This window comes from Dromiciops gliroides, chromosome 2 (assembly GCF_019393635.1).
Source record: "Dromiciops gliroides isolate mDroGli1 chromosome 2, mDroGli1.pri, whole genome shotgun sequence".
Classification (NCBI taxonomy): domain Eukaryota; kingdom Metazoa; phylum Chordata; class Mammalia; order Microbiotheria; family Microbiotheriidae; genus Dromiciops; species Dromiciops gliroides.
The window spans coordinates 32,939,799-32,965,043 of NC_057862.1; the positions used below are offsets into that span (position 1 = coordinate 32,939,799).

At 51.3% G+C, this 25,245-nt stretch overlaps 1 protein-coding gene across 3 annotated transcripts in view; it reads right to left on the reverse strand.

Moving 5' to 3' along the window:
- Nucleotides 1–1,009: 1,009 nt before the first annotated feature.
- Nucleotides 1,010–25,245, reverse strand: part of LRRC20 (leucine rich repeat containing 20) — a 77,430-nt gene continuing 53,194 nt past the window's right edge. For all 3 annotated transcript variants that reach the window (XM_043988713.1, XM_043988711.1, XM_043988712.1), the window contains 2 exons: nt 18,549–18,716; nt 1,010–4,307 (listed from right to left, as the gene is read on the reverse strand). In XM_043988713.1, coding sequence (XP_043844648.1) covers nt 4,150–4,307; nt 18,549–18,716 — 326 coding nt within the window. In that variant the 3' untranslated portion in view covers nt 1,010–4,149. The remainder of the gene's footprint in view (nt 4,308–18,548; nt 18,717–25,245) is intronic.

Sequence of the window (25,245 nt, forward strand, 5' to 3'; positions counted from 1 at the left end):
GTTTAAACTATTCATGAAAGATTTTCTGGAAGTGCCTAGGGCACAAATATCTGGCGAAGAGGCTGAGTCAGAAATCCTTGGATACAGAGGATTTGGGGAAATGCCCTGTCCCATGAATTGGCCCAGGGAGCCAGGCTTCGCCATAAAGTGGGAGGTTGGAGACCTCAAGTCAGCAACCTTCTGCATGGCCTTGTACAGCTCGGGACCCTGCAGGGGCTCCATGTGGGATAGAGCGAGTACGTCCCTGGCAGTGATGCCAACCACTCCCCTAACAGGACCCAGTGCTGTCAAGTTGCCTTATTCCTCATGGTATGGAAAATAAGCCTAACCTATAGAATTTCAGTAGCTGTTAAGTGGGCTTAGAGAACATTCAATGTGGCTTTCTCACGTACCAAAGCCTGGAGAGGTTATTTAGCCTACTCCCCTTGTTTTCATCATATACAGATAAAGAAAATGAGGCCCAGGGAGGGGAAAGTATTTGACCAAACTCACACAGCTAACTAAGGACAGCATTTGAACCCAGGCTTCTAGAGTCCCAGGCCACTCTTCTTTCCACAGAACATACTACCTTTCTGGTTTAAAACTAATCCAAACTATTATTTTAAGGACTTAATGTTTAATCCCTTCTTTTATATTTTGGTTATTTGCATTTTAAGAGAACAGCAGAGAAGGGATAATGTTTAACCCAAAAGAATGAATCTCCAAATGGTGGAATTTCAGGCACTGGTGAGGGTGCTAGTTTGGGGGGGGGGTCTTCTGAGCCCCTCAAATGATTCCAAGTCCTTGGGGCCAATCACTTCCATTCTGGACCGAAAAAGCAGGGCATGTATTCTTCTCCAGGTGAGATTCGTTGGGGCCTGGGCTTGCAGGTCATCTGTGGCAAAGTGGGGACAGGCAGTAAGAGCTGAAGATACTCTAAAGGCAAAAGGCAGTCTGTTCTCAACAAGATCACAGTGTAATGGACCAACTTAGACTTCGGAGAGGCCGAAATACACCCCGGACCAGTCACTGCACAGGGGAAATCCACATGTCCTTTATTGCAAACCCAAAGCTAAGCAAGCACACTTCACATCACAAGTTCCATTGTTTTAACCAAAGGCTTCTCTGGCCAAGCTTTCAGACATGAGCAAGGAAGGAAGTTCATCTTCCACAGGTGAAGCTTCCCAAGTAGTGTGAAGACCGAAGGTCATGGCCTTGTGCCTGTGCACGTGAATGGGCATGCTACATTTGACCTGGAAGCCAGGGTTGGATGGTGACTTCAGTGCAAACCTTGTCCTCTAGCTCGTAACCCATGTGGTCTTGGATAAGTCATTTCCCCACAGTCCCTCTCTCTCTGTTAATCTTATGCTCCAAGGCTAGATGGGGGAGAAGTAGAACCCAGAAATGCTCAGCCATAAGGCCCTGCCCAGCCCCCTGGCCCTGGGGCCCCTCCTGTGCTGCAGCCCTGCCTGAGCTCCTTCTGGCTGCACCCGCCTCCCCTCAGTCCACCAAGTAGCCTGACTTTTCTTCCTGGCTCCTTCCCTTGACTTACTCAAGTCTTCCTGTTGAGGTTCACCTGGTGAGTGAAGATGAGAGCATTTTCAAGCTGGAGGGGCCATTGAGTTTAATCCCCTCATGCTACACAGATGCAGACTGAGGCCACAGAAATGGGACGTGAGGGGCAGAGCTGGGCCCTGGGCCAGGCTGGCTGGCTCCAAATCCATTGCCTTTTCTGCCTCACCTGTCAGACCCTGGAGATGGAGGCAGGAGAAGGAGCTGTGGTCCAGAGTGGGGGAGGGGGGCAGGGAGGTCTATGAGGCAGCAATGGGATGGCAGCCAACACCCAGTCAGCATGGACTCGTTAAGGGCTTACTACGTGCCAGACTGCGCTAAGCACTCAGGACACAAAACCCAACCAAGCCCAGCCCCTGCCTCAGGGGGCACGCATTCCAAGGGTGACAGGAACAAGTGAGTGGTGGTTTTGTTCTAGTGGTTCAGGGACAAAGGCAGAGGACGATGGGGGTGGGGGAGGGCAACTGAGGTGGGGGGCGGGGGAGACGGTTATTCCGGAGCAACTTTGTGAGGAGTGGGGAGGTATTGAGGGGCATCAAGAAGGCCAGAGTCTTGGCACTGATGAGAGTAAGTCAGGGGCTGGCAGGCTGGAAGGAGAATGTGCAATGGGAGTGGGACTGCAAAGAGCAGAGGTCTGGGACGTGCCCCCTCACCCCTCACCATGGTAGGCACCAGTAGTAACAGCCCAGTCAGATTCTCTACTACAGCTGTAGGTCTATAAAGAAAGAATGCAGGGGAAGGTGAGCTCCCAAGTCAACACAGAGCATGTGCCAATACCCCTTCATGCCTTTCTCCTCCTGAGGGCACCAGGATATGCCCCCAGGCCAAAGGTGACCAATGACCAGGATCCACTGGTGGCCCTCCCAGTAGGCCTGGGGGCCATGGGGCTAACGCTGCCTCTGGGGGTACATGCTGGGTCAATGCTTGGGGATGCGTCTCTTCCAGATCCACTTGAAAAGCAGACAGAAGGAGGCTAAGATCTGGGGGCTCTGGACGTTGCCCTTCCCGGCCTCCTGGGGATTTGGATTCAAGCAGGTTCTGAAGGCCTGGACAGCTCCCCTTTCTAGAGACCTCAAAGGGTTTCAAAGCTGAAAGGTGGTACACTTGATGATGCCAGAGCTAGGGCTCAAGGGGTCATGCAGAAGCCTCACAGAGCAGTGACAGGGGCGTGCTCCAGGGGCTGCCAGTCAGGCTTAAAGGTGCAGTACTCCTAGCGCCATCCTGCCTCGGTGGCCATCACTGGGCCTTAGGAAGGAAGATGATGTCCAGCTTGCAGAGCAGATGGTCAGGGCGCTGTCTTCTGGGTTTATGCCCATCTGGGCAGCTGTAAATGATGTGGGAGCACACCTGATCAGGGTGGAGATGATGCCGGAACTAACCACTGACTTGATGTGGTGCTTCAATGCTTGCAAGGCACTCTCCTTGTTCCTTATGCCTTCTCCCATCGCCATGCCTTTGCCCCGGTGGTGCCCCATGCCTGGAAGGCCCTCCCTCTCACCTCTGCTTCTCAGAATGTCCCCTCCTAAATGTGGCCTTCCCCGCCTCTTCCTCTAGTCCCATTGACTTAGATCGACTTTGTATAGATTGGAACATACTTCTCTGTGGACCTGGCTCCCCAGAACTTGTGTAAACTCCTGGAGGGCAGTGACTGTCACAGACCCAGAGCTGGCATGTTGGAAGGACTTACTGATGCTCACTAAGGATCTCCTTTGAGATTCACAAGAACCATATGAAATGCTAGGGAGGGATGAGAGAGGCCAGATGTGCCCTCCCAAGAAGTACCCTCCGTGTCTTCACCCTGAGGTGGGGAGGCAGCAGAACTGCCTGTGCTGTCACTTCCTGGGCCTGAAACCTGACAAGCTGAAGGGCGTGAGGGACGACCTTGCCTCGCTCCCAAACCACCCAGCAGCAGGAGAACCGTAAAAGCACATTCAGATGCAGCTCTTCTCATGGGGGCCAGTGAGGTAGGGAGGGCGAGCAGATTCCCCTCATCTCAGCCCCGGGGAGCAGCCTCGGGGCCCAAAGCTAGAAGTTCTGGGAGGAGGAGTGGAAGCAGAGCCCCTAGGACACTTCCCACTACACCCCCTGTCTCTTCCCAGAGAACCCTTCCTAGCTCTGGAGTCACCAGCTACTTCCTAGAGTGTGCTGGGGAAGAGAAGCTGACAAGAGCCTCCCTTTTAGCCAGACGAGGCCGGAGGCTTGAAGAAGACAGGGATGGTGCCCAGGGCCAGCCACTTCCCACTGGGACCAGAATCAGCCCAGAGAGACAGAAGCCAGCCTAGGCAGGCCTCCCTCCATCAGACATGCCCTTCACCACTGCTACAATGCTAACACACCTATCTCCCAAATGCTGCGATTCCCACCCCCACCCTCACACACACACACACACACACACACACACACACACACACACACACACACACACACACAGCCTTCCCTCCCCAGTCATGCCCACACCCTCCCCCAGTGACTCCACAGCCCATCCTGGTCCTCGCTGGAGGCTGAAGGCAGGCTCGGTGCCCACTGGAGTTCCCACTCAGGGCCCAGGGGCCAGGCATCTTCAGCTCCGTCCATGAAGTCCAGTCAAGGCTGAGCCCCCTACTGGGCTGAATCGCTCTGGGCTCCTTCGGGGGACACAAGAAGGTCGAACTTGATCAGGGGCCTGGCAATCACTCGCACCTCAGCATTCAGGGGGTTGAGCCGCAGGTTGACACTTTTCAGCGATGGCATGGCTGCCAGCTTCTCCATGGGAACATCTGTAGGGGGGAGAGGAGACAGGTTATCCCTGGCAAGCCCAGGGGCTGCTCTCCGGCCCCCAGGGGGGTCCGACCTCTAGCAGCACAGACACCATGGGCTTGAGCTGAAAGGAATCTCAGAAGCTGAGACAAACAACCTCCCAGAGGTGGGGACACTGCACACACTGTCAGACTTGGTCACGGTGGAATGATAGCTTTGCCGCACACTTCCTGTGTGACCTTGGCCAAGTCACCCAGCCTCTCTGGGCCTCAGTTTCCTCATCCATAAAACAAGGAGGTGGAACTAAATGACCTCTAAGCCCCCCCCGCCAAGTCCATGCTGGTGAGTTTTGCTGAGCGGGTTTCTTTTATTTTTTATGCTGTTATAAAGGATGCCTCAGGGGATGGGAAGGAGGGGAGGTGAAGATTTTGAAATGAAGATGATGTCAAAACACCTTTTCTGAGAGGAAAAAAGTGAAATGACACTTAGAGCTCAAGTCCATCCCCTTCACTTTACAAGCAGAAAGCCGAGGCCTGGAAAGGCTAAGGAGTTCATCCAAGGTGGGTGGGAGTTCTTTACCTGGGGTCTGTAAACTTATGTTTTGTTTTGTTTTTGTGTGAGGCAATTGGGGTTAAGTGACTTGCCCAGGGTCACACAGCTAATAAGTGTCAAGTGTCTGAGGCCAGATTTGAACTCAGATTCTCCTGACTACAGGGCCGGTGCTCTATCTACTGTACCACCTAGCTGTCCCTGGGTCCGTAAACTTATGGAAAACAACAAGAACAAGAACCACAAGTGGCAACTCTACTGCCACATAACTGCTTTTCTTTGTCATGCTGCTATAGATAAAAGCACTTCTCAGAAGGGGTCCAGGAGCTCCCCCACCTGCCACTGCAGTCTCTGACACACAGAGGTTAAGAAGCCTGCATTGAGGTCATAGGTGGCTGAAGAGCACAGTACAGGATCGAAACCCAAGTCTTGGGGAGGGCGCCTAGGGACAATAGCTCCCGCCCCCTCTGCCAAGTGAGTAAGGACAAGGAATTGGGCCCAGGTGTCAGGAACATCCATTAGTGGCCCAAACACCTAATCTCGATTCATCTGCCTGGACATGGCCAAGGACACTCAATTAGGGCTCTCCCACTCGGCTCTCGCTCGCCCTGCTGGTGACTGACACCTCTTCCACTCACCCACCCTGAGCCGTCTCCCCACTTAATCTCTCAGAGCCAGACAGCCCAGACTCAATAACTGTCTCCCTCCCAAAGAGCGGCTCTGATGCACACAGGGGCACCAGCGGGTCAGGACACTCAGATGGAAATAATAGAGGCAGGAACGTGGCAACCCAAGGAAGAGCTTAAAGAGACACCTCCCAGAACAGCCGAGTGAGGGCTGTTTTTGGCTCTTGCTCTCTCTCTGTTGACTGGTGGTAAAGCAACAACTCAGCCTGGCTCCCTCACTTGGGCACTGCCCCCAGGGGTGCCCTCAATCCAGCAACTGACAAATAGGGGCTGCAAGAACTGAATACCTGCCTGAGCAGAGACCAAGAACGTCAGAGCAAGAGAGGGGACCAGAAGAGACAGTGTCTGAGTTGGGAGGGGCCTTCAAGCAGAGACTGGAAGGAAAAGGCTCTAGGTCTAGAAGAAATGTGATCTAGCCCAACTCCCTCATTTTACAGAGGAGGAAATGGAGGCCCAGGAAAGTGGCCAGAGGAAGGAAGGGGGTCTCCTGATGCCAGGGTCCCACACTGCCTCTAACTCCATTCACAAAAATGCATCCGCTACTGGCCAGCCTGAGCGAGGCTGGGCTGGGAGGGAGGGAGGGGGTGAGGTTGCCCTCCTATGATCAATGGGGCCTTGAGAACACCAAGTGTCCCCCTTTCCCTTTACAGATGGGAGCTGAGTTCTGGAGAAGGGAGGGACATGATCTGCCTGAGGGCCTGTGGTCAACTCCCAGGCTCTTTGCCCTGGCCCTGATGCCCACCCACAGGACTTGGAACACAGGGTTTCCTCACGGACCCCTCTGGGCTACTCTGCCTGGCCGAATGGCTGGCTCTGCGAGGGGCTCCTGCGTTAGATTTCATCCCTTCTACGCCGGCTTTAACCCTCTGCTTCCCCTTCGCTCGCTTCTTCACATTCCCAAGCCCGCTGGCCTTCTCAGAGGTCTCTTCATTCTTTCCTTCTCCCGACACCAGAGAGGGATTTGAAACCCTTAGAGGCTGGAGCCCCTGAATTCCATCAATCAATCAGTCATTAAGTATCTACTGTGTGCTACACACTAAAGCTGCAAATACAAAGAATGAAACCGTTTCTATTCACAAGAACTTCCACTGCAATGGCGGAGACAACAAGTATGTTGTTGTTCGGTTGTTTTCAGTTGTATCGGACTCTGACCCCATTTGAGGTTTTCTTGGCAGAGACGCTGGAGTGCTTTGCCTTTTCCTTCTCCGGCTCATTTTACAGGTGAGGAAACTGAGGCAAACAGGGTGAAGCGCCTTGCCCAGGGTCACCTGCTAGTAAGGGTCTGAGGCCGGATTTGGACTCAGGTCTTCCTGACGCCAGGCCCAGCACTCTAACCACTGGGCCATCTAGCTTCAGGGAATACAGTGAATGAAAGTGAACTAAACAAAGTCGCTAAACATGCTCCATGTTGGAGTTCTGGAAAAGGGGCTTAGAGAAGTCTGGGAGATTTCATGATCATCTTCCAGGTCACAAGTTCTGAGCTGGAAAGGACCTGAGAGATCAAGGAGCCGTGCTCTGTTTTATGGAGGAGGAAAAAGAGACCCAGAGAGGGGAAGGGCTTTGGAGGATCAGGGACTTTAGAGCAGGAAGTGACCTTCAGGGTCATGCAGAACAATCCTCTCATTTTAGAGAGGAAGGGAGATGCCGAGTGTCAGATATGGGATGGGCGTCACCTCCAGCTCCACATCCAATGGGGGCCCCCAATGTACCACACAGGACATGGAGGTGAAAGGAAACCTGAGCTCTCCTAAGAGATCTGCCCCAATCACACAGGCAGTCAGTGTCTCCAGTGGGCTCCCGACTCCAAGCCCCTTGTTCTCTCCTACTATATACAACTGTGGCTGGATGACTGGCTCCTGGGGACCAGGAGGCCTAAGCTATGTCAACAACAAACCCACCAGAAATCAGGAAATCAGAAAGACCTGGGTTTAAGCCCTGCCTCAGCACTCACCAACCGTGTGACCTTGGGCAAATCCCTTCATCGCTCTCTGCCTCAGTTTCCTCATGTGTAAAATTAGGCAGGTGGAGTCAATGGCCTCTATGATTCCAGCAGCCTCAGGGCACCAACAGTACTCCAAATTCTGAGCTCTTTCCTCTGTATCAGGCTGCCTCTCAGAGATGCCTGGGGTGGCCCTTGAGTTGGATTTCTTACCTTCCCTGTTTGCGCTTACCCAGGGACTCAGAGAGAAGGCGCCAAGGATGCCCCGTGTGCAGGCTATTTTGTAGATGTACCCCATCCTTGCCCTCCCCATCCAAACGGTGCCAAGTGTGAGTTCAGTTCCGTGGGGGTGGGGAACCATTCACCAGGGATTTCATAAGCCAGACCCCAAGCTAGGACTTCAGCCTCTTTGCACTTCCATGAGTTACACCAACTGCTGCCCAGGGGTCAAAGTGACAAGCTGAGGAAGTCACTCCCACACCTACACAAGTGTTCCGTTATCACAGGACCCTGGAAGGTGGGGGGCTTCATCTACTTGTTCCTTCCCCTTCCAGTGGCTAGCAGCCCCTTTATCCCTCCTTTATCCCTGAATCATATTCAAGGGAGGTAGAAACCTTCCTCCCACCTTCTCAGCACCACTTCTGTGCAGCCTATGCCTTCCTCTCTCTCCTATTTTAACGTGTGCCCTCCAGGATCTCTGCTGCCTATTAACAAGCCCCTCTCCACTGCCCCCATCTCTTTATGCCATTGGAGGTTCATCATCTTTGCCTGTCATGGATGCCTGTGACAGGATGCTCCTTCTTAGGAGAATATTTTTAAAGAATTGAAGGAAATGCTCAATTTCAGTTAGAGGACAGTGACCGTAACCATGGAGCTTTTTCCCTCCCATCTCAGAGGCCCTATGCACCCTGCAGTCTCTCTCCAGACGGCTCAGGAGAGATGTCTGCCGCCCATCTCCAGCACAAGCATCTCAAACTCACCGAGGCCAAAGTCAAAGGCCTCGTCTTTCTCCTCAGACGCCTCCACATGTCCCGGTCTCTATCAAAGGCAAGAGCATCCGCCCAGATGTGTAGCCTTGGAGATGTCTACGACTGCCTCTCCCTCAGTGTCCATCCCACATTCAATTACTTGCCAAGTCTAAGCGATTCTACCTTTAAAATGTCTCCCACGACGTTCTTCTCCTCCCCACTCACAGCACCCCCCGCCTTTCCAAGCTTTCACTGTCTCCCACCAGGACTATTTGAATCCCTTTCTAATTGTTCTCTGCTTCTAGGTTAGTCTTAGACTCCAGTGACCTGTATGCGAATCCTGCTCCTAACACTGATTAGCTGTTTGACCGTGGACCAATAACCTGTAGAGGTTCTTCTCGTGCACAAGAAATGTGCTTTAGCCCACATGTGCCTGCATCTCCACTGCCCTTTGGGTCACCCCCAATTTTTCTTCTTCCAAGATATCAGGAAATCCTGTGCCCAGTAGGTGGTTAATGCATGTTTGGAGCAAACTTTGTTCCATAAAGCCATAGCGAAAGCTGACAACAGGACCACGCATGCTACACCGTCTGTTGAACAGACCCCAAACTGGGTGATGTCCAGGTGGAGCCCATGAAATGGCGGAGATCCAAGAATGGAATTAAAAGGCCTTCCGATAGTGTCAAACGAATGAACTCCACCAACAGCCTGCTGACAAGGAGGGGCTGAGTCACGCAGGCTTGTTTATGGAGAGAGAGGTTTATTATAGCAATTTAGGATCAGGTCATGGCTGTCTGAAATTTCTGAATACATCCACAAGGAGCCAGGATTCACAGATCAAAATGGTGGAAACGGGGCAAGAAACCACTGCTGGCTGCAAAAATGTAACATCTACTGGATACAGTGGAAAAAGGCAAAGAAATTCACCTTCCTCCTTCCAGGAAATGTCAAGAAAGCATTTTAAAGGGAAGCTCCTTTCAGTCTTTCCCTCAATCCCTGCTCTCTTCTCTCCTCCTCATCCACTGACCAGACGAACACAAGCAAGAGAGACTCTTACCTGATCCACCTAAAAGCCTGTGCCCCTATTCACTCAAGGGGGCGAGATAACAATCCTCCTAAGAAGAAGAGGAGGTCCTTTTGACTACTTCAGGTCACCTGTGCCCAGCGTGAGGATGGGGCAGGGGAGAGAGAAGAGCCATTGAAGGGAATTGTCATAAGGGAATCGCTTGGTTTTAGGGAAATTAGTCCTCAAGATGAAGTGATGATGATTTTAGATCGATGAAGCAAAATGTTAGCCTTTTCCTTACAGTTTCTCTAATGTTATTTTTTCTTTTTTGGTTGGAGCAATGAGGGTTAAGTGACTTGCCCAGGGTCACACAGCTAGTAAGCGTCAAGTGTCTGAGGTCAGATTTGACCTCAGGTCCTCCTGAAACCAGGGCTGGTGCTTTGTCCACTGCACCACCTAGCTGCCCCGCTTACAGTCTGATAAAACAGATGGAACTATGTTTTTATCACCTAGTTCTATTTCCCTTGTTCAAGGTTCCTCTAACTTGTCCCAGGACCTCTTCTGTCTGAACTCTATCCAGGTCACCCTAGAGATGCAGGTTGTGGCGGAGGCTTTGCCAAGTCAGAGCCAACCACAGATTAAAACAATTTGGAAGACTTCAAAAAATCCTCGATACTGGTTCATTGCAACAGGACATCGTAAAGGGCACAGGGTTTGTGGTCAGGAAGCCTGGTTCAAATCCCATCTTCAATGCTCATGAGTTATGTGTCTGTAGGTAAGCCACTGGACTCTGAGCCTCAGTTTCCCCATTTGTAAAAAAGGATAATGACAATTTTACTGCCTGCTTCACAGCTTTGATTGTTTTTGTCACTCTTGCTGTAATTTGTATGCTGAAAGCAGGAGCCAGATGAGTATGTGGATTCCTCGGGGAGCTTATGATTTGAAGTGAATTCACCTCTGGGTATGTGACAAGGGTGAAGCCCTGGTAACTGGCCAGAGACCGAGTATGCAAAAGGCTCTTAGCTCAGCGGTAGAAGTCCCAGGTTCTTCCAAGAGGAATACAGGCCCGAGACCTGGCTGTTCACACTTCAGCCCCTTCCTCCTGGTGGCCATTCCTCTCTGGGCGCCAGTTCTAATTCTGCCTATCGCTGCTCCACGGCTGTGCATTGATTCCCCTGCTCTCTTGGCAGGTTGGATGTCCCCAAGGCCTCCCACCTTCCTTGGGGCTGCTTCCTGGAGGGCCGATCTTAGCCTCTGGGACTGCCATGGCCCTACCTGGCTTGGTGCCTACCGTGGGCCTGCAAGCAAGAATGTGCCAGTGTTTTCAAACTAGAGGGAAGGAGCTGCCATGACGAAGAGAGTTGAGTTCATCAACTGAGAACTGCTGGGACATTAGGGTCCACGGAGTGCAGCCCCTTTATTTAAAGACGAGGAAGACGAGGCCCAGAGAGGTCAAGGGATATGTTCAAGAACCTACAGGAAGGGGCAGAGTTGGGATTCGAATCCAAGTCTTCTGGCTCCAAATTCACAGAACTCATGGATTTAGCGCAGGAAAGGGCCTTAGAGGTCATCAGTTACAAACTTCATTTTACATATGAAGAAACCGAGGCCCAGAGAGATTTAAGAGACTCACCCCCCAGGTCTTCCTGCCTTCCAATCCAGCACTCTATCCGCCACACCAACCTGCCTCTCTTTCCACTGTGCTGAGCTATCTTTTAGGTACCAAGGACAGCTGGGGCACGGCGGATAGAGAACTGGGCTTGAAGTCGGGAAGACCTGAGTTCAAATTCATCCTCAGATATTTATTAGCTGAGCAACCCTGGGCCAGTCACTTAACCCACCTGCCTCAGTTTCTTCCAGTGTAAAATGAGGATAATAAGACCCACCATGCAGGGTTGCTGTGAGGATGAAAGAAGATGATAATTGTAAAGCTCCCGGCACAGCACCTGGCACGTAGCAGGTCCTACAAATGTCAGTTGTTGTCGTCGTCACACTTAGCACACAGTGTCTGGCTAATAAATGCTGATTTCCTTCCTTCCTTCCTTCCTTCCTTCCTTCCTTCCTTCCTTCCTTCCTTCCTTCCTTCAGTGGAGATCGGGATGTGAGAGTAAGCTATATAAGGACTCCAGATGTGCCTGTGATGTTGTACTTCGGGGACTCTCCCTCTGCTGCTGAGGTTTAGCCAGAAGACTTTGTCCTTCAACTACACTGGGAGTAGGTACTACAGGGATTGTTATTCCCCTTTCACAGGTGAGGAAACTGAGGCTCCCTAGGCTCTTGATGCCCAGGCGTCCCTAGTACCGAGCTGTCACAGACATTTACAGACAGAACCAAGATGCTGAGCACATACAAGCAGTAATGTCTCTGACCTCAGGCACGGAGAAGACTCTGGCTCCTCAGAGGTAGAGGGAGGGAGCACTAGGAGCTGGAAAATCTTCAAGTACAGGCCGACAATGAACTGTATGCCTACCTAAGGCAGAAAAGGGCCCAGGCCAGCAGGTGGACTATCAGGTAGGAAACTGTTATGGTCACAACAGCTCAGGAAGCCAGCTAGTAGGTAAGTCAGGATCACAGAAAGAACACTGAACTTTGGGGCAGCTAGGTGGCGCAGTGGATAGAGTACCAGCCCTGGAGCCAGGAGGACCTGGGTTCAAATCCAGCTTCAGACACTTGACACTTACTAGCTGTGTGACCCTGGGCAAGTCACTTAACCCCAATTGCCTCACCCAAACCCCGCCCCCCACAACAACAACAACAAAGAACACTGAACTCTGCAGCCCTGGGACCCAGGTTCAAATCCCACTGGGGCAGCTTTCCACCTCTGTGTGACCTTGGGCTTCTTGATGGATTGATTGATCAGCTAGAGCTTCTTATGGGAAAAACAACAGTAGCCACAGGAGACCATATGTCCTTTGCCCCTCCTTCTCAGGCCAGCTGCCAGACTAGCACCCCAACACCTACAGAGGAGAGAATGTGGGAGTCCTGCCTTGGGGATCTCACCCTACTGCAATGTCTCTGGAAGGCATTAGCTGATGGATCAATGCATCAAGAAGTATGAGGCATAAAGCGCCTACTATGTGCCAGGTCCTGGGAATAGAAAAAGCCAATCATCTACTCTCCAGGAGCTTAGACACATAAATGTGTACATATACATGTACACACACATATTTCTCTACATACATATACATATGCCCATGCTTGCATACTTGCATGTGTACACCTATGCTAATGTGTATGTGTGTGTGCTTACATGCATCCACATACAGCCCCAATAACTCTTAGGTCATTCGGGTAGAAGTATCAGCAGCTGTGCAGGGGTTGGGGGAAGGATCAGGAAGGATCTTCTTGTAGGAGGTGCCCCTGAACTGAGCTCTGAAGGAGGCCAGAATTGGAGAAGGCAGAAGTGGGGGGAGGTTCAGAATGTCAAGTCCCTGAGACTAGGACTTGTTTCACTTTGGGGTCTTTGTGCCCCCAGCACTTCGAATAGTGCCTGGAACAGGGTGGGCACTGAATAACGAAATACTTGACTGGTTAATTCCAGGAAAGGGAGACAGCCTGTGCAACGGCAGTGCAGTGTCCTGTGTGAAGACTGCGCCAGATGGGACTCAGAGACCTGGTTCAGGCCTCAGTTCTGCTGGTGGCTAGGTGGGAGCCCCTGGTTAAGCCTCAGTTTTCCCCTTGGTAAAGTGAGGCTCCTGGACCAAATGGTGCTAATCTGGTGCTAACATTCTATGAGTAGAGCACCAAGTGCTAAGCAGGCCCTTGCAGGGCCTGGCAGCTGGAAAGGCATAGCCCAGAATTACAGAGCTGGAAGGGACCCCCACGGCCTTCTGGTCCAACCCAAACCCAGGAAAGAATGTCTCCAGTGTTGTGATGGAAAGCTGCTGGCTTCCTCTGCCGCTGAGCCAGGGGCTGGACCTGATGATCCCTAGGTCACTGGAAACTCGAGATCAGTGCTCCTCGAACCTCCAAGCTCTAGAGCTTCTGAAATAGGCCCCGCCCACTTCTCCACACCTCCTCCTTTCCCAATACACTTGGCTGAGCAAAGGAATGAGACAGGAGAGCGGCTGAGGATGATGGCAGGGCCGGGGATGGAGCACACGTATGCGTGCGTGCGTGCGTGTGTGTGTGTGCTCTCATTCATTCAACAAACCTTCATTAAGTACCTACAATACTCTACTAGGCAATGGGCATATAAGGAACAAGACTGGAAGGAAGCAGCGTGTGCTCCCATAAAGGAGAAACAAAACACACATAGAGGAGACACAAGGTCACTGGGGGATGGGGAGGGCACTGACAAATGGGTGGGCGGGGGCACTCCAATGGGTCTTGCCAGGAGCTGGAGGAATTTAGGTTAGGGAAGGTCAAGGCGGAGGCCCAGGTGTGGAATGTGTCTGGGACAGCAGAGTACAGCCGGACAGAGAGCTGCATCAGGGGGTTCCCTAGGTCTGCAGGACACACTTGCATCCATTTCAATGGGTCTATAATCACAGATTAGAAATGGAAGCAATTACTGAGACCCTCTGGTTCAACCCCCTCCCTCATTTGTCAGACCCATGAGCCTAGAAAAGGGAGATGACTTGCTTAAGATATAATAAGCAGGAGAGTCAGGATTGGAACCCAGGGCCCCTGAGTCCAAACCCACTGCTCTTTTGACCTTCGCCCACAGCCTCTCGCCGATGAGATGCCCCATCATGTGCATATCACAGACTCAGAGACCTGCTCCGGCACTGGTCAGCGAGTAGGCTGAGCCGTACTGATCAAGCTTACACATATTGAGGGAGCTCCTACCACATGCCTGCCCAATTCTGTGAACCTATCAGGGATACCTAGATACCAGCCATCCCCTTGAGGAGCTCGTCACCATCTTCAACAAGCACCTACTGTGTGACAGCCCATGAGATACAAGGAAAGGCAAAAAAGCACAGCCAAGCCATCAGTCAGGAGGAAAACCAGACGACAGACAAGGGTAACGCGCATACCAAAAGTAAAGGCTGAGCAACGGCAGCACCCACCAAGGTCGCAGGGTCATCAGTTTGGAATCAGAAAGGACCCCCCAACTTGACAGGCCCAGAAAGAGGAAAGGACTTGCCCAAGGTCACAGGGGGAGTCGGCAGCAGTGTTGGTATGTGATCCCTGTCTTCTCCTCCAGCCAGACCCAGGGCTACCCCTGTAGCATTCAATGAGAGGCACGTGGTAGAGAGAAAGGATGGGTGCCGAGCTCTCTGGAGATACTTCCCACCCCTCACCCTGAGCCTCCTCTCCTTTCAGGTAAAATGGAGCAAATGATGCTTGGATTCGCTTCTGGCCGGGGAGTGTTTTGTGAACCTTTATGGTCCTAACAAATGTTGACTATGATTATTTTAGCTGAAATAACCCAGGGAGGCTGTGCCTCCGGGCTGACTCATCTCATTAAACAGCAAGAAGAGGGACGAGAACAAAGAGAGAACCGGTAGCCCTCTGCTAGACACAAATTATATAATAGCAAAGGCATATTTGCCTTTTTTTCCCTCTCCCGCCACCCCCTCTGGAGGCTGCCTGGGGCGCTAGCTAGAGCAGCTCAGTCTCAGACTGTCCGGCTCTGGCCAAATCCCCTTCCCTTCCTGAGCCTCTGGTTCTCCGCATGACTTAAAGAACACTGTCTGGGTTCCACTGTATGGTCACTTCTTCTAAGTGCTTCCCAGTCACATTTTAATCTGGTTTGGGAGGGTGGGGACCATACGCAGCCTGAAGGTCTAGTGCTGGACACCTCTGACCTCAGTGATCTCTAAGCTCCCTTCCAGCTCTATCACTCTAGGATAAACATTTATGAAGCGCCTACTATGTGCCGGGCAATGTGCTAAGCACTGGGGATACAAAAAGAGGCAAAAAGCAGTGCCTGCCTTCACAGCCCGATATGGGTACAACCTGCGACAACTCTGTATAAACAAGGTCTGTGCAGATCCAAGGGAGAGAATCTACTAGGACCAAGGGAGATCAGGAAAGGACGGCACCCACAGAGGGTGGGGCTGGGAGGAAGCCCCGAGGCACAGATGAGGAGGAAGGAGAGCACTCCAGGCATGGGGGTCAGACATGGAAATGGGGGGAGCTGGGACGGGGTGCCGGTGTCACCGGATTGCAGAAGGAAGTGGAATGTAAGGTGGGAGAAGACTGGAAAGGTAATGAAGGGCTTTGAAGGCCAGACAGAGGATTCTGGATCTGGTTCTGGAAGCCACAAGAGTCCTTGGAGTTTGAGGAGGGGTGGGGCTGACACTGTCTGAGGGGGGCTCTGGAGGACCGTGCCAGCAGCTGAGCGCAGGAGGGAAAACTGGGGGCTCGCAGCCCTTCTCTGACTCCACTGAAGGAGCTTTTCCCCTATTGGAATCAGGTGGTGAATCAGAGCAGGACGCACCGCCCCCTCTACCCCACCAGCCAGGCCCTCCAGGATGACAAGGAGACGAAGGAGGGAAATGGCCCTGCCCTGGGGTAGGAGAGAGACTGGACAGAATGATGGTGGAAGTGCTTGGGGCTGGTGCCAGATGCCCATGGCTGATTCCCGTCTCTCCAGAAACAGGACACGCCTTCTGGCGACCCATTCCAGATTCTTGTAGGCACTAACATTCAGTCTGGTATAGTGGGTGTGTGAATCCTTGCTCTTCCTCCTGAGTTATAAGTGCTGTGAGGACAGGCATGAGGCCTTATTTATCTCTGATCCCCCTGATCCCTAGAGAAGCAGGAAGCCCCCCCCCCCAGTGCTTCAAGGGTGGCAAAGGGCTTTACAGACATCTGGAGGCGGTGTGGCACAGTGGAAAGAGGGCTAAAGCCCTAGGGCCTTGTTTCCCACCCCAGATCTGCCCCTGCTCGGAGCTGGGGCAAGTCCTTTCCCCTCTCCAGGCCTCAGTATCGTCATCTGTCCAATGAGGGAGTTGGACTAGCTGAGCCTCAACTGTAAAACTGAATCCCCATAGAGTATCTTAAGCTTTGTGCATTTGTCATCTCTTGTGATCTACGATCCTGTGAGAACAGGACTATGGGAATTCCTATTTGTAGTTTATTGATGAGGAAGCTCCAGCTCCAGCAGGGGTTGGCAGGGGTGGGGATGACATGGTGAGGGAGGGCTCTTTGTGACTCCAAGCCTGGCACTCTCCCCACAGGCCCACATCAATCAGATGTGGAGCCTCCTTTCACAGGTGTGTGAAGGAATCGCTTCCTGTGTCACTCTTGTTACTGTCGCTCCATAAATCCCCAGCTGAGGGTGTGCCCAGGACCTTACAGGCCTCCTTTGGGTTCTTCTCTTCCTGGGTTGGGGATGGCAGTACCCCCACTCTCAGGCCATGAGCAGGCCACCTCCGCCTCAGAAGTTCGCTGTCTGTCCAGGCCACTCTTTCGCACACAGTCCCTCTTGGTAACAGGCCCCCCCCCCCCCCGCCTCCCCCACCATGCCATGTTTCTCCACTTTGTGGCTATTAGCCAGGCCCCTAGAGAAAACCAGGGAAGGGTCTGCAAAGGGTTGTCTCTGTGCTTCAGATTTTCCACATGCTCCTTACTCCACCACTAGTGTGGGGGTCCCGGGGGCTCTGTCTGTGCCCTATTCTCTTCTCTCCATGGCCTCATCAGAGCCCAGAGCTCACTGATCATCTCTAGGCAGATGCCTCACAGATCCATATCAGCCCCCACCCCACCCCTGCCATTTAGTCCTGAGCTCCAGCCTCATTTCACCAAAGGCCTTGTAGACATTTCCCACCTGGCATCTCCAGCTCAACACATGCCCTGTTTTTGCCTCCTCCGCCATGAGGGCCAGCTGCCTAAAGGCTCTTCCTCCACCTCTGCCTCCAGAAGCCTCGCCCCAGTACTGTCGGTGAGTCCGAATGCCCAGCTGCTCACCCACCAGCACCACCAAAGACCGTGTTCGCTCTGCACAGCTTTGGATCGGTTCTCTGCTCTGCTCTGGGCTTTCTCTCCAGAGGGCCGAGCACTTACAAAGAACTTAATAAATGCTTGTTACTCGACAATTAAAAAAATTAACAAGCGATATTTTCTCTTTCTCTCACCTGCTGTCCTTCCCACCCCCAATGCCCAAATGAGAAAGAAAAACAAAACTGAGTGACTTGCATATGGTCACAGAGCCAATAAGCAGCAGAGTGAGGATTCACAAACGGGTCTTCTGGACTTGGAATCCTACTCCTCATTCCACTCCTAGTCCCGGCTCTCGGGCCAGTGTGCCGACACTCCACCACTATGCCTCCAGGGAGGCCTCTAAGAATTAGAGTTATCCTGTCGGCAGCCCCCTTCTTGCTCAGGCTTCGGTGTCACCTGAAGGAAGCATCATCAGCCCCATTCTGCAGTGACAGGAACGGAGGCTCAGGGATGGTCAGGGACTCTCTGAGAGTCGCACATGTGGCAAGTATCAGAGCTGGGACTGGAATTCCTGGCTGCCAGGCGGCAAGAGGCCTGTCATGCCGAGCCAGGGCAGGTAGTGCCAAGTGAGAGTCCACCCCGCAAAGCCACAGAGTCCCAGACAAGTACCCAGTCTGAATTCTGCTCAGAGCTCTTCCACTAACTCACTGGCTGACCTGGGGAGGTCAGTGCCACTCCATGGGCCTCCACATCCTCTCCATACAATGAGGCCTGTGGACCAGATGATGGGGCACAGGGTTTTGTGGTCCCGTCTAGCTCGGACATCCTGGCTGGTTTTAGTTTTTGTACAATTAATGTTAGTCATTTTCCTAATGTCGAACCCCTGCTATAAATCTATCTTGGTTATAGAAATTATACGTGTATATGTGTGTGTATATATATATATATATATATATAAAATATATATGCACACATATGCACACATGTATGTGTATGTGTGTATATACATATGTAGAGAGAGACAGAGAGAGCTGGAGGCCTTTTGCTAGGATTTTACTTAAAATGTTTGACCCAGCCTTCACTCACTCACTCACTGTTTGCTTCTTTAACTCTTCAGTGTTTCAGCTATAAGGCCTGTATTTGTCTCATCAGAGGGAGTTGGACAGAATGTGCCCAGGGGCTCTGGCTCTGACACTCTCTGATTCATCCACTCTCCTGGCGCCCCCCCCCACCCCCCCCCCCCCGGCTCTCACAGAGCAGTCTCAAGGATAACTCACCCACAATAGCATTCTCTTCTAGGTTGATGGTCTCAAGGGCCTGCAGGGCAGTGAGCTTCTCTGGGAAGTCTTGGAACTGATTCCGGGACAGATCAATCACCTTGAGGTGCTGTAGGGTGCTGACTTCATCAGGGAGGCGGTGCAGGGCATTTCCCTCCAGGTAGAGCTCTGTGATGATGTAAAAAGAGTTGATAAGATGTAGGACAAGGGGAAGAGAGCTGTTTGGAGCTCACCACACCTCTTAGGGCAGTTAGGTCATGCAGTGGATAGAGCACTGGCTCTGAGTTCAAATCTGACCTTAGTTACTTAGTAGCTGTGTAATCCTGGGCAAGTCACTTAACCCCAATTACCTTAAAACATCTGAGGCCCTGGGGGCAGCTAGGTGATGTGGTGGATAAAGCACCTGCCCTGGATTCAGGAGGACCTGAGTTCAAATTCGGCCTCAGACACTTGATACTTACTAGCTGTATGACCCTGGGCAAGTCATTTAACCCTCACTGCCCCCCCAAAAACAAACAAGAAACATCCGGGGCCTCTCCAGTTGTCCTGATACATATCTTGCCACCCAGATGGCTCTGGAGGAAAGAGGGAGGCTGGTGACTTTACACAGCTTTCCCTCCCTTAAATCCAAATCAGTGCAAGTCATGACATCACCTTGATATCACGGTTCTCTTTGGGATGAAGGACAAGCAACAACCACCACCACCCCTCTTCCAGTTTTTCTTGGATACCGAGAAGTGAAATTCCTCATGCTTGGGGGTTTTAAGGCATAAAAGCACTGAATTGGGAGGCAGCTGACCTGGTCTCAAAGTCTGTCTACTTACCAATACTGTGTCCTTGGGAAAGTCACTTCCCCACTATGGACCTCACAACCCAGGAAACCTCTGCTAGCTATGTGGTTGAGGACCTAAACTCGGATTCTATTTGTGTGACTGGACAAGGCACTTAACCTCTTTTCTCAGTTTTGTTACCTGTCAAATGAGGGGATCAGACTAGACTGGCCTCTATGGTTCCTTCTAGCTCTAAACCCTGTGACTACCCGGCTGCCCTGGCCCATCCCAGCCCAGACCTGCCTCCCACAGTGAGGACGGCACAGCCAGGAGGCAGCCGCGCCCAGCAGCTCTGTTTCTCTGGAGTGTAGAGTTCATCCTGGAGAGCACCAGCTCTTCTCATTTTCACCATTTTTAAAATAACCAAGCGCTAAGGTGGGGATCTACCAAAGTGTTATTTGATCAGAGAGCACTGGCCCTCTCTTTAGAAGCTTAATAGGGAGAGGATTGATGAAGACGCGGCTCTGCCACTGGCATTTACCACCTTTATGACCCTGGGCTCAGTTTCCTCAGCCGTAAAATGATAGTGTTGGACTGGGTGACCTCTAAAGTCTCTCTAAAGTCTCTTCTAGTTCTGTTTAAAAAATAAACTTTTATTTCTAGCTTTTAACATTTCCCAACACGTCCCCTTTCCCCTTTTATTTCTCAAACAATAGTCCTATGGTTCTATTCCCAGGTCCCTAAGACAACTCCATAAATTCATAAACGTTCTAAGTGCCTTGAGTTGAGATGTGGGAGAAATGTCTGGAGGCTGCCAAGATCTGCTAACCCCACGTCCCTTCAGCTCCTATACCAAGAGGGCCAACTTCAGTCAACAAATAAGCCCCTACTGGGTACCTTGTCCATGCTCAGTTTTGTGCTGAGCCCCATCTGGGAATATAAAAAATGTCTATGTGACCCTGCTCTTAAAAAGGTTAGAGTTCAACTAGAGAGGATGCCCCTCTTGAGACCTGGTTCCTATAGCAATTTCCCCAAAGAGGAAGTCAATGGTAATATTAAAATTACCCCCATTTTACAGATGAAGAAAACGAGGCTTAGCTTAGGTGACTTGCCATGGGTCACAAAGCTAATAAGTAGCACAAGGAAGATTTGAATGCAGACCTCCTGGTTTCAAGGATACCCCATCACAATGTCTTTTTAGTACAAGTATTATTAGCACAACATAATGGATAAAGTACTTGATTTAGAGTCAGGAAACTGAGATTGGATCACATTTCAGATTTTTAGGAGCCCCGTGTGACCTTGGACAGGTCACTGAACCTCTGTGCTCAGGGATACCATTAGCACCCACCTCACGGGGTGCAAACCTTCAAGTGTTGTATAAATGGGAGCTGTTATTATTCTCATTTTTACATATGAAAAAACGGAGGCCAAGGACGCTGGGAGGCAGAGATGAGGAGGGAGAACATTCCAGGCCTGGAGTGGGAGGATGGTTTGTTGTATGGGAGGAGTCCATGGGAATTAGAGTGCGTGGAGTCAGGAGGTATAAGACTAACAAGGCAGGGGAGACTGCAAAAAGCCAGAGAGGTAAGAGGGAGCCAGCGGAGCTTACTGAATAGGGAAGCGATAGGAGGAGGAGGAGGAGGACGATGGCCACCACCACAACGGCCTAGCATACCCACTACCCATGAGAGAAGAGCCTGGACACTGCCTGACACAGGTGGCCCCACAATCCGTCCGGCATATGAGAGTTCATTATTCCTAAGGGCAGCCCTCCCTTTTACCCAGAGCTGTGAATTAACTGAGATAAGGGGAAGCAGTTAGGCCAGTTCTATGATGTCCCTAACCTTCACTGGCTCCAATTGCATTTGGGTTTTTAATTTCCACTTCAGGAAAAATCTCATGCCCCTATTACCGTAACAGCTTCCTCCCTGGTGTCCTTGCTTTTTAAATGTCCCTTGTCCCCCAACTCGTGATGATCTATCCTATGTGTCACTGCCAAATGTCACTGCCCAGCACTGCTTTTAGCGTGTCTCTTATCACCCTGCTCGGGAGTCTGTAATGGCCCCCTGCTGTCCACCGTGGGAAGAACAAACAACAGCCGATCACGTGTCTGTGTGAGCTTTTTGTTTTCAAACCACTCTGGAGCCACAATCTCATTCTGGCTCAATCTATCCAGCCACATGCCAGACACTGTGCCAGGGACTCCTGTCCTCGGGGTGCTTCCATTCTACTGGTGGGAAATAACATCTACACAAGTCAGTAAATAAAAAGTAATTTGATCTTTACAGCCTTAGAGATGAGGACTGCACAAGGAGTCTGATCCATTTTACAGATGAGGAAACTGAGGCTCTGAGAGAAGTGACTTGCTCAAGGTCATTGAGCCAGCCGCCTGCAGAGCCAAGACTCTAATCTGCCATCTCAGCTCCTCTCCAGCTGCTGACCACTCCTGCAGGACGTCCCAAAGCAGGGTCAGATGGATCTCCTCCAACTACATGCCGTTCAGTCACCAAAGGCCCCGACGCCAGCCTGCCAACCCTTTTACTGGTCCCCCTCTCAGCACCTGGTCGCCCCTTCTATGATTTTCTCAAGCCATACCCGGCAGCACCACTCGGCCTCTGCAGAGGCCTTCATAGGTCACTGAGAAGGGCTGGGCCCTCCATGAAGGGCTCCCTCTTTTCTCCAGCTCCACAGTCTGGTCAGCCCAGCACCATCTTCCACCCTCGCTCCCTAGTCTCCAAGCAGGAGGGGGATCTCACCAAACCCTCTGTTTATGTCCCCGGCCCCATTCCCTCCCCTCCCAGCGCGGCCCTAAGTTTGCCCCTTCGCTCACCTCTTTCTTTCTCTGTTGCCTTCCAACACGTGCAGAGCTCCCCAACCTTAACAAACTCCAAATCCGGCCCTACCATCGCCTCAAGCCGCCCCTAATGCTGCTCCTTTCTTCCACAGACAATGTACTAGAGAACAGGTCCTACACATACATTGCCTTCACCTTCTCCCCTCCCATTCACTTCTTACCCTCTTGCAAATCTGGCTTCTCTTCCACCCTCTTGATTGAAACTGCTCTCTCCAAGGTCAGATCAATCTCCTTATGAGATAACGTATGTAAAACCCTTGACAAAACCTTACAGTGTCACAGGAATGTGAGCCATTGGCCTCAGGACTAAGGCCAGCGGCCCTTCCTCAGCCTCATCCTATGAGCCCCGACTGCTGCCCACGCTCTTTCCTGGAGCAACTGTCTTTTTCTTCCTTTTGTATTCCTAAAAAAGTTTCGCACAGTGCCTAGCATGTTTTTCAGTTGTCTCAGTTGTGTCCAACTCTTTGTGACCCTATTTGGGGTTTTCTTGGCAGAGATATTGGAGTGGTTTGCCATTTCCTTCTCCGGCTCATTTTACAGATGAGCAAACTGAGGCAAACAGGGTGAAGTGACTTACCCTGGGTCACCCAGCTAGTAAGGGTCTGAGGCCAGATTTGAACTCAGATCTTCCTGAGTCCACGCCTGGCTCTCTATCCATTGCACCACCTATCTGCCCTGCCTGGAACATAGTTGTTAATAATAATAAATGTTTACTGATCGATTTGATTGAGAACTCACCATTTTCTCCCCAAACCTGTGCCTCCTTGTTTCCCTATTCCTGTCAAGGACACTGCCATTCTCCCATTTACTGAGGTTACCAACCTAGGAGTCATCCTCAACTCTTTCTTCTCACCTCTTGCTCTTGTCAGTTCACCTTCCTCATCATCTCCCCCATCCATCTCTTTTCTCTACTCACTTACGGCCATTCTTGTCCAGGACCTCATCCTCGCTCAGTCTCCTAACTGGTCTCCCCCGTCTCCAATATATCCTGGGCACAAAGCCGCCAAACAGATCTTCCTAAAGCATCGCTCTGACCTTGTCACTGCACTACTCTAGAATCTTCAATAGCTCCCCAGGGCCTTTAGGATAAAATACAAACTCCTTTGCTTGGCACTGAAATCACTTCAAAACCTGGCCCCAGACCACCTTTTCATTCACCTGGGTTCACAACCTCAGGGTCATTCTTAACCACTGCCTCTCTACAACTCCCCCCCCCACACACACACTAAATTGATGCAGTTGCCAGGTCTTGTCAATCCCAACATATTGCTAATGATCTCAGTGCCCACACCACAGCCATTCTCGTCTGGGCTCTAATCATCTCTGGTCTGCAAACGCAGTAGCCTTCTAATTGATCCCCCTGAATCCCATCTTTTCCCTCTCCAATTTATTCTCCATATAAAAACCTAATTAATATTCTTGAAGAACAGGCCTCGCTATATCACTGTTCTGTTCAAGAAGCTTCCCAGGGCTCCCCATGACCTTCAAGGTAAAAGATCAATTCCCCTCTTTGGCACTTTATCAGCTTTCCCAATTAGGCTCCAGCCTAATTACAAAATACCCTGCTCCCCTCCCTTCCTCCGCCTGTACCCTTCCACCACACATGCCCACTTGCCCTTCCCCAACACATTGTTACATCTCCTGCTTCCACACACCTTCGTGGCCTAACTCCATGCCAAGAATGCCCTTTCTCCTCACCTCTATCTGTTAGAACCTGAGCTCCCTTCAAGCCTTAGCTCAAGCATGGCCTCTTAAAGAGACCTTTCCTAATCGCCCCAGTTGCTAGGGCTGCTTCTCCCCCCGCCCCCCCCCAAAAAACCCCTGCACATCGTTGTGCCTAGCAGAACATGAGCACTCTAAGAGCACAGATGGCCTTGCTTTTCTCTTTGTATCCTTGGTGCCCACAACACAGGAGGTGCTTGTTTGTTTGTTTAATGACTGAAATCTAGGCACAGAATCATAGGAGTTAGAGTTGGAAAGGGCTGAGTGATTACCCCATGATCCTCTGACTTCCAGTCCAGTAAGCTACAGCCGACTGCACACAAATCAACATCAGCCAAGCCTCCACACTCAATTACCACCACTTCCCAATCAGAGCTGTCCTAACGGACAGCAGTCCATACCGATACAAAGTCATGGTATTTGGGCTATAATGTTTCCTTACACGCCCCAGATGAGTCCCTGAGAGCCTCTCAGCCTCTCTTCCCTCCCTCTGAAGACAAGCTCTCTGAGTCTGATTAGACTGGAGATCCAATTAGGCTGGCCACTTTGTGGTCTTCTTCCTTTAGGCTCCACCACAGGGAGCCTCTAGATGTTCGAGGCTCCTCTCATCACTGTTCCCGTCAACATCTTACATCCCAGGGAGCAGGCCTTCCCCCAATGATGATCATTTCTGTTGATTATTTCTAACAGTAGCCTGAGGAGTGGCTGGCTGCCACCCTGCCCCCAGACCTGGGCCAGAGTTTTGGGCCTTCAGATGAAGAAAACAGAAAGTCAAAGGACAATTGCCTAACTGACCTGATTCAAAAACACAGGTCCGGCCCTTCTCCTGTTTAAAAAGCTTCAACAGTTGCCCTAAGATGGTGCCTCTAGAATAAAACACAAACTCCCCTTTTCGATATTGAATGGATTCCTCGGTCAAGCATCGTAGGGGCTTGAGGACTTCTTCGTGGTCTGTGAGGGTCTTGGGAAAGCTATGATCAGACGTGTGACTGCAGTACGGACCAATCTTGAACCGGGAATAGTACAGTTTAACAGCTGTCAGGAAGGTTCTCCTGACTCCCAGATATCATCCCTGCCTAAGAGCTCCCCGATCTGAGAGTCATCTGGCTTAAGAAGCATCCTCTTTTACAATGGAAAAGTACCTGATAGGGGTAAGGGTGGCAATCCTTCTCACTTTAGTAAGAATAGGAATTAGTTTCAGTATCTTGCTCTCCCTAACACCTCACTAAAGGAACATTTTAGCAACATATGGGGCATCAGGGGTGAGTGGGAAGGACGGGTCCAAGCGTGGTATATGGGGTAGTAGAGTGGTTTGTGTCACCAGAAGGAAGTATAAAGATGCTAGGAG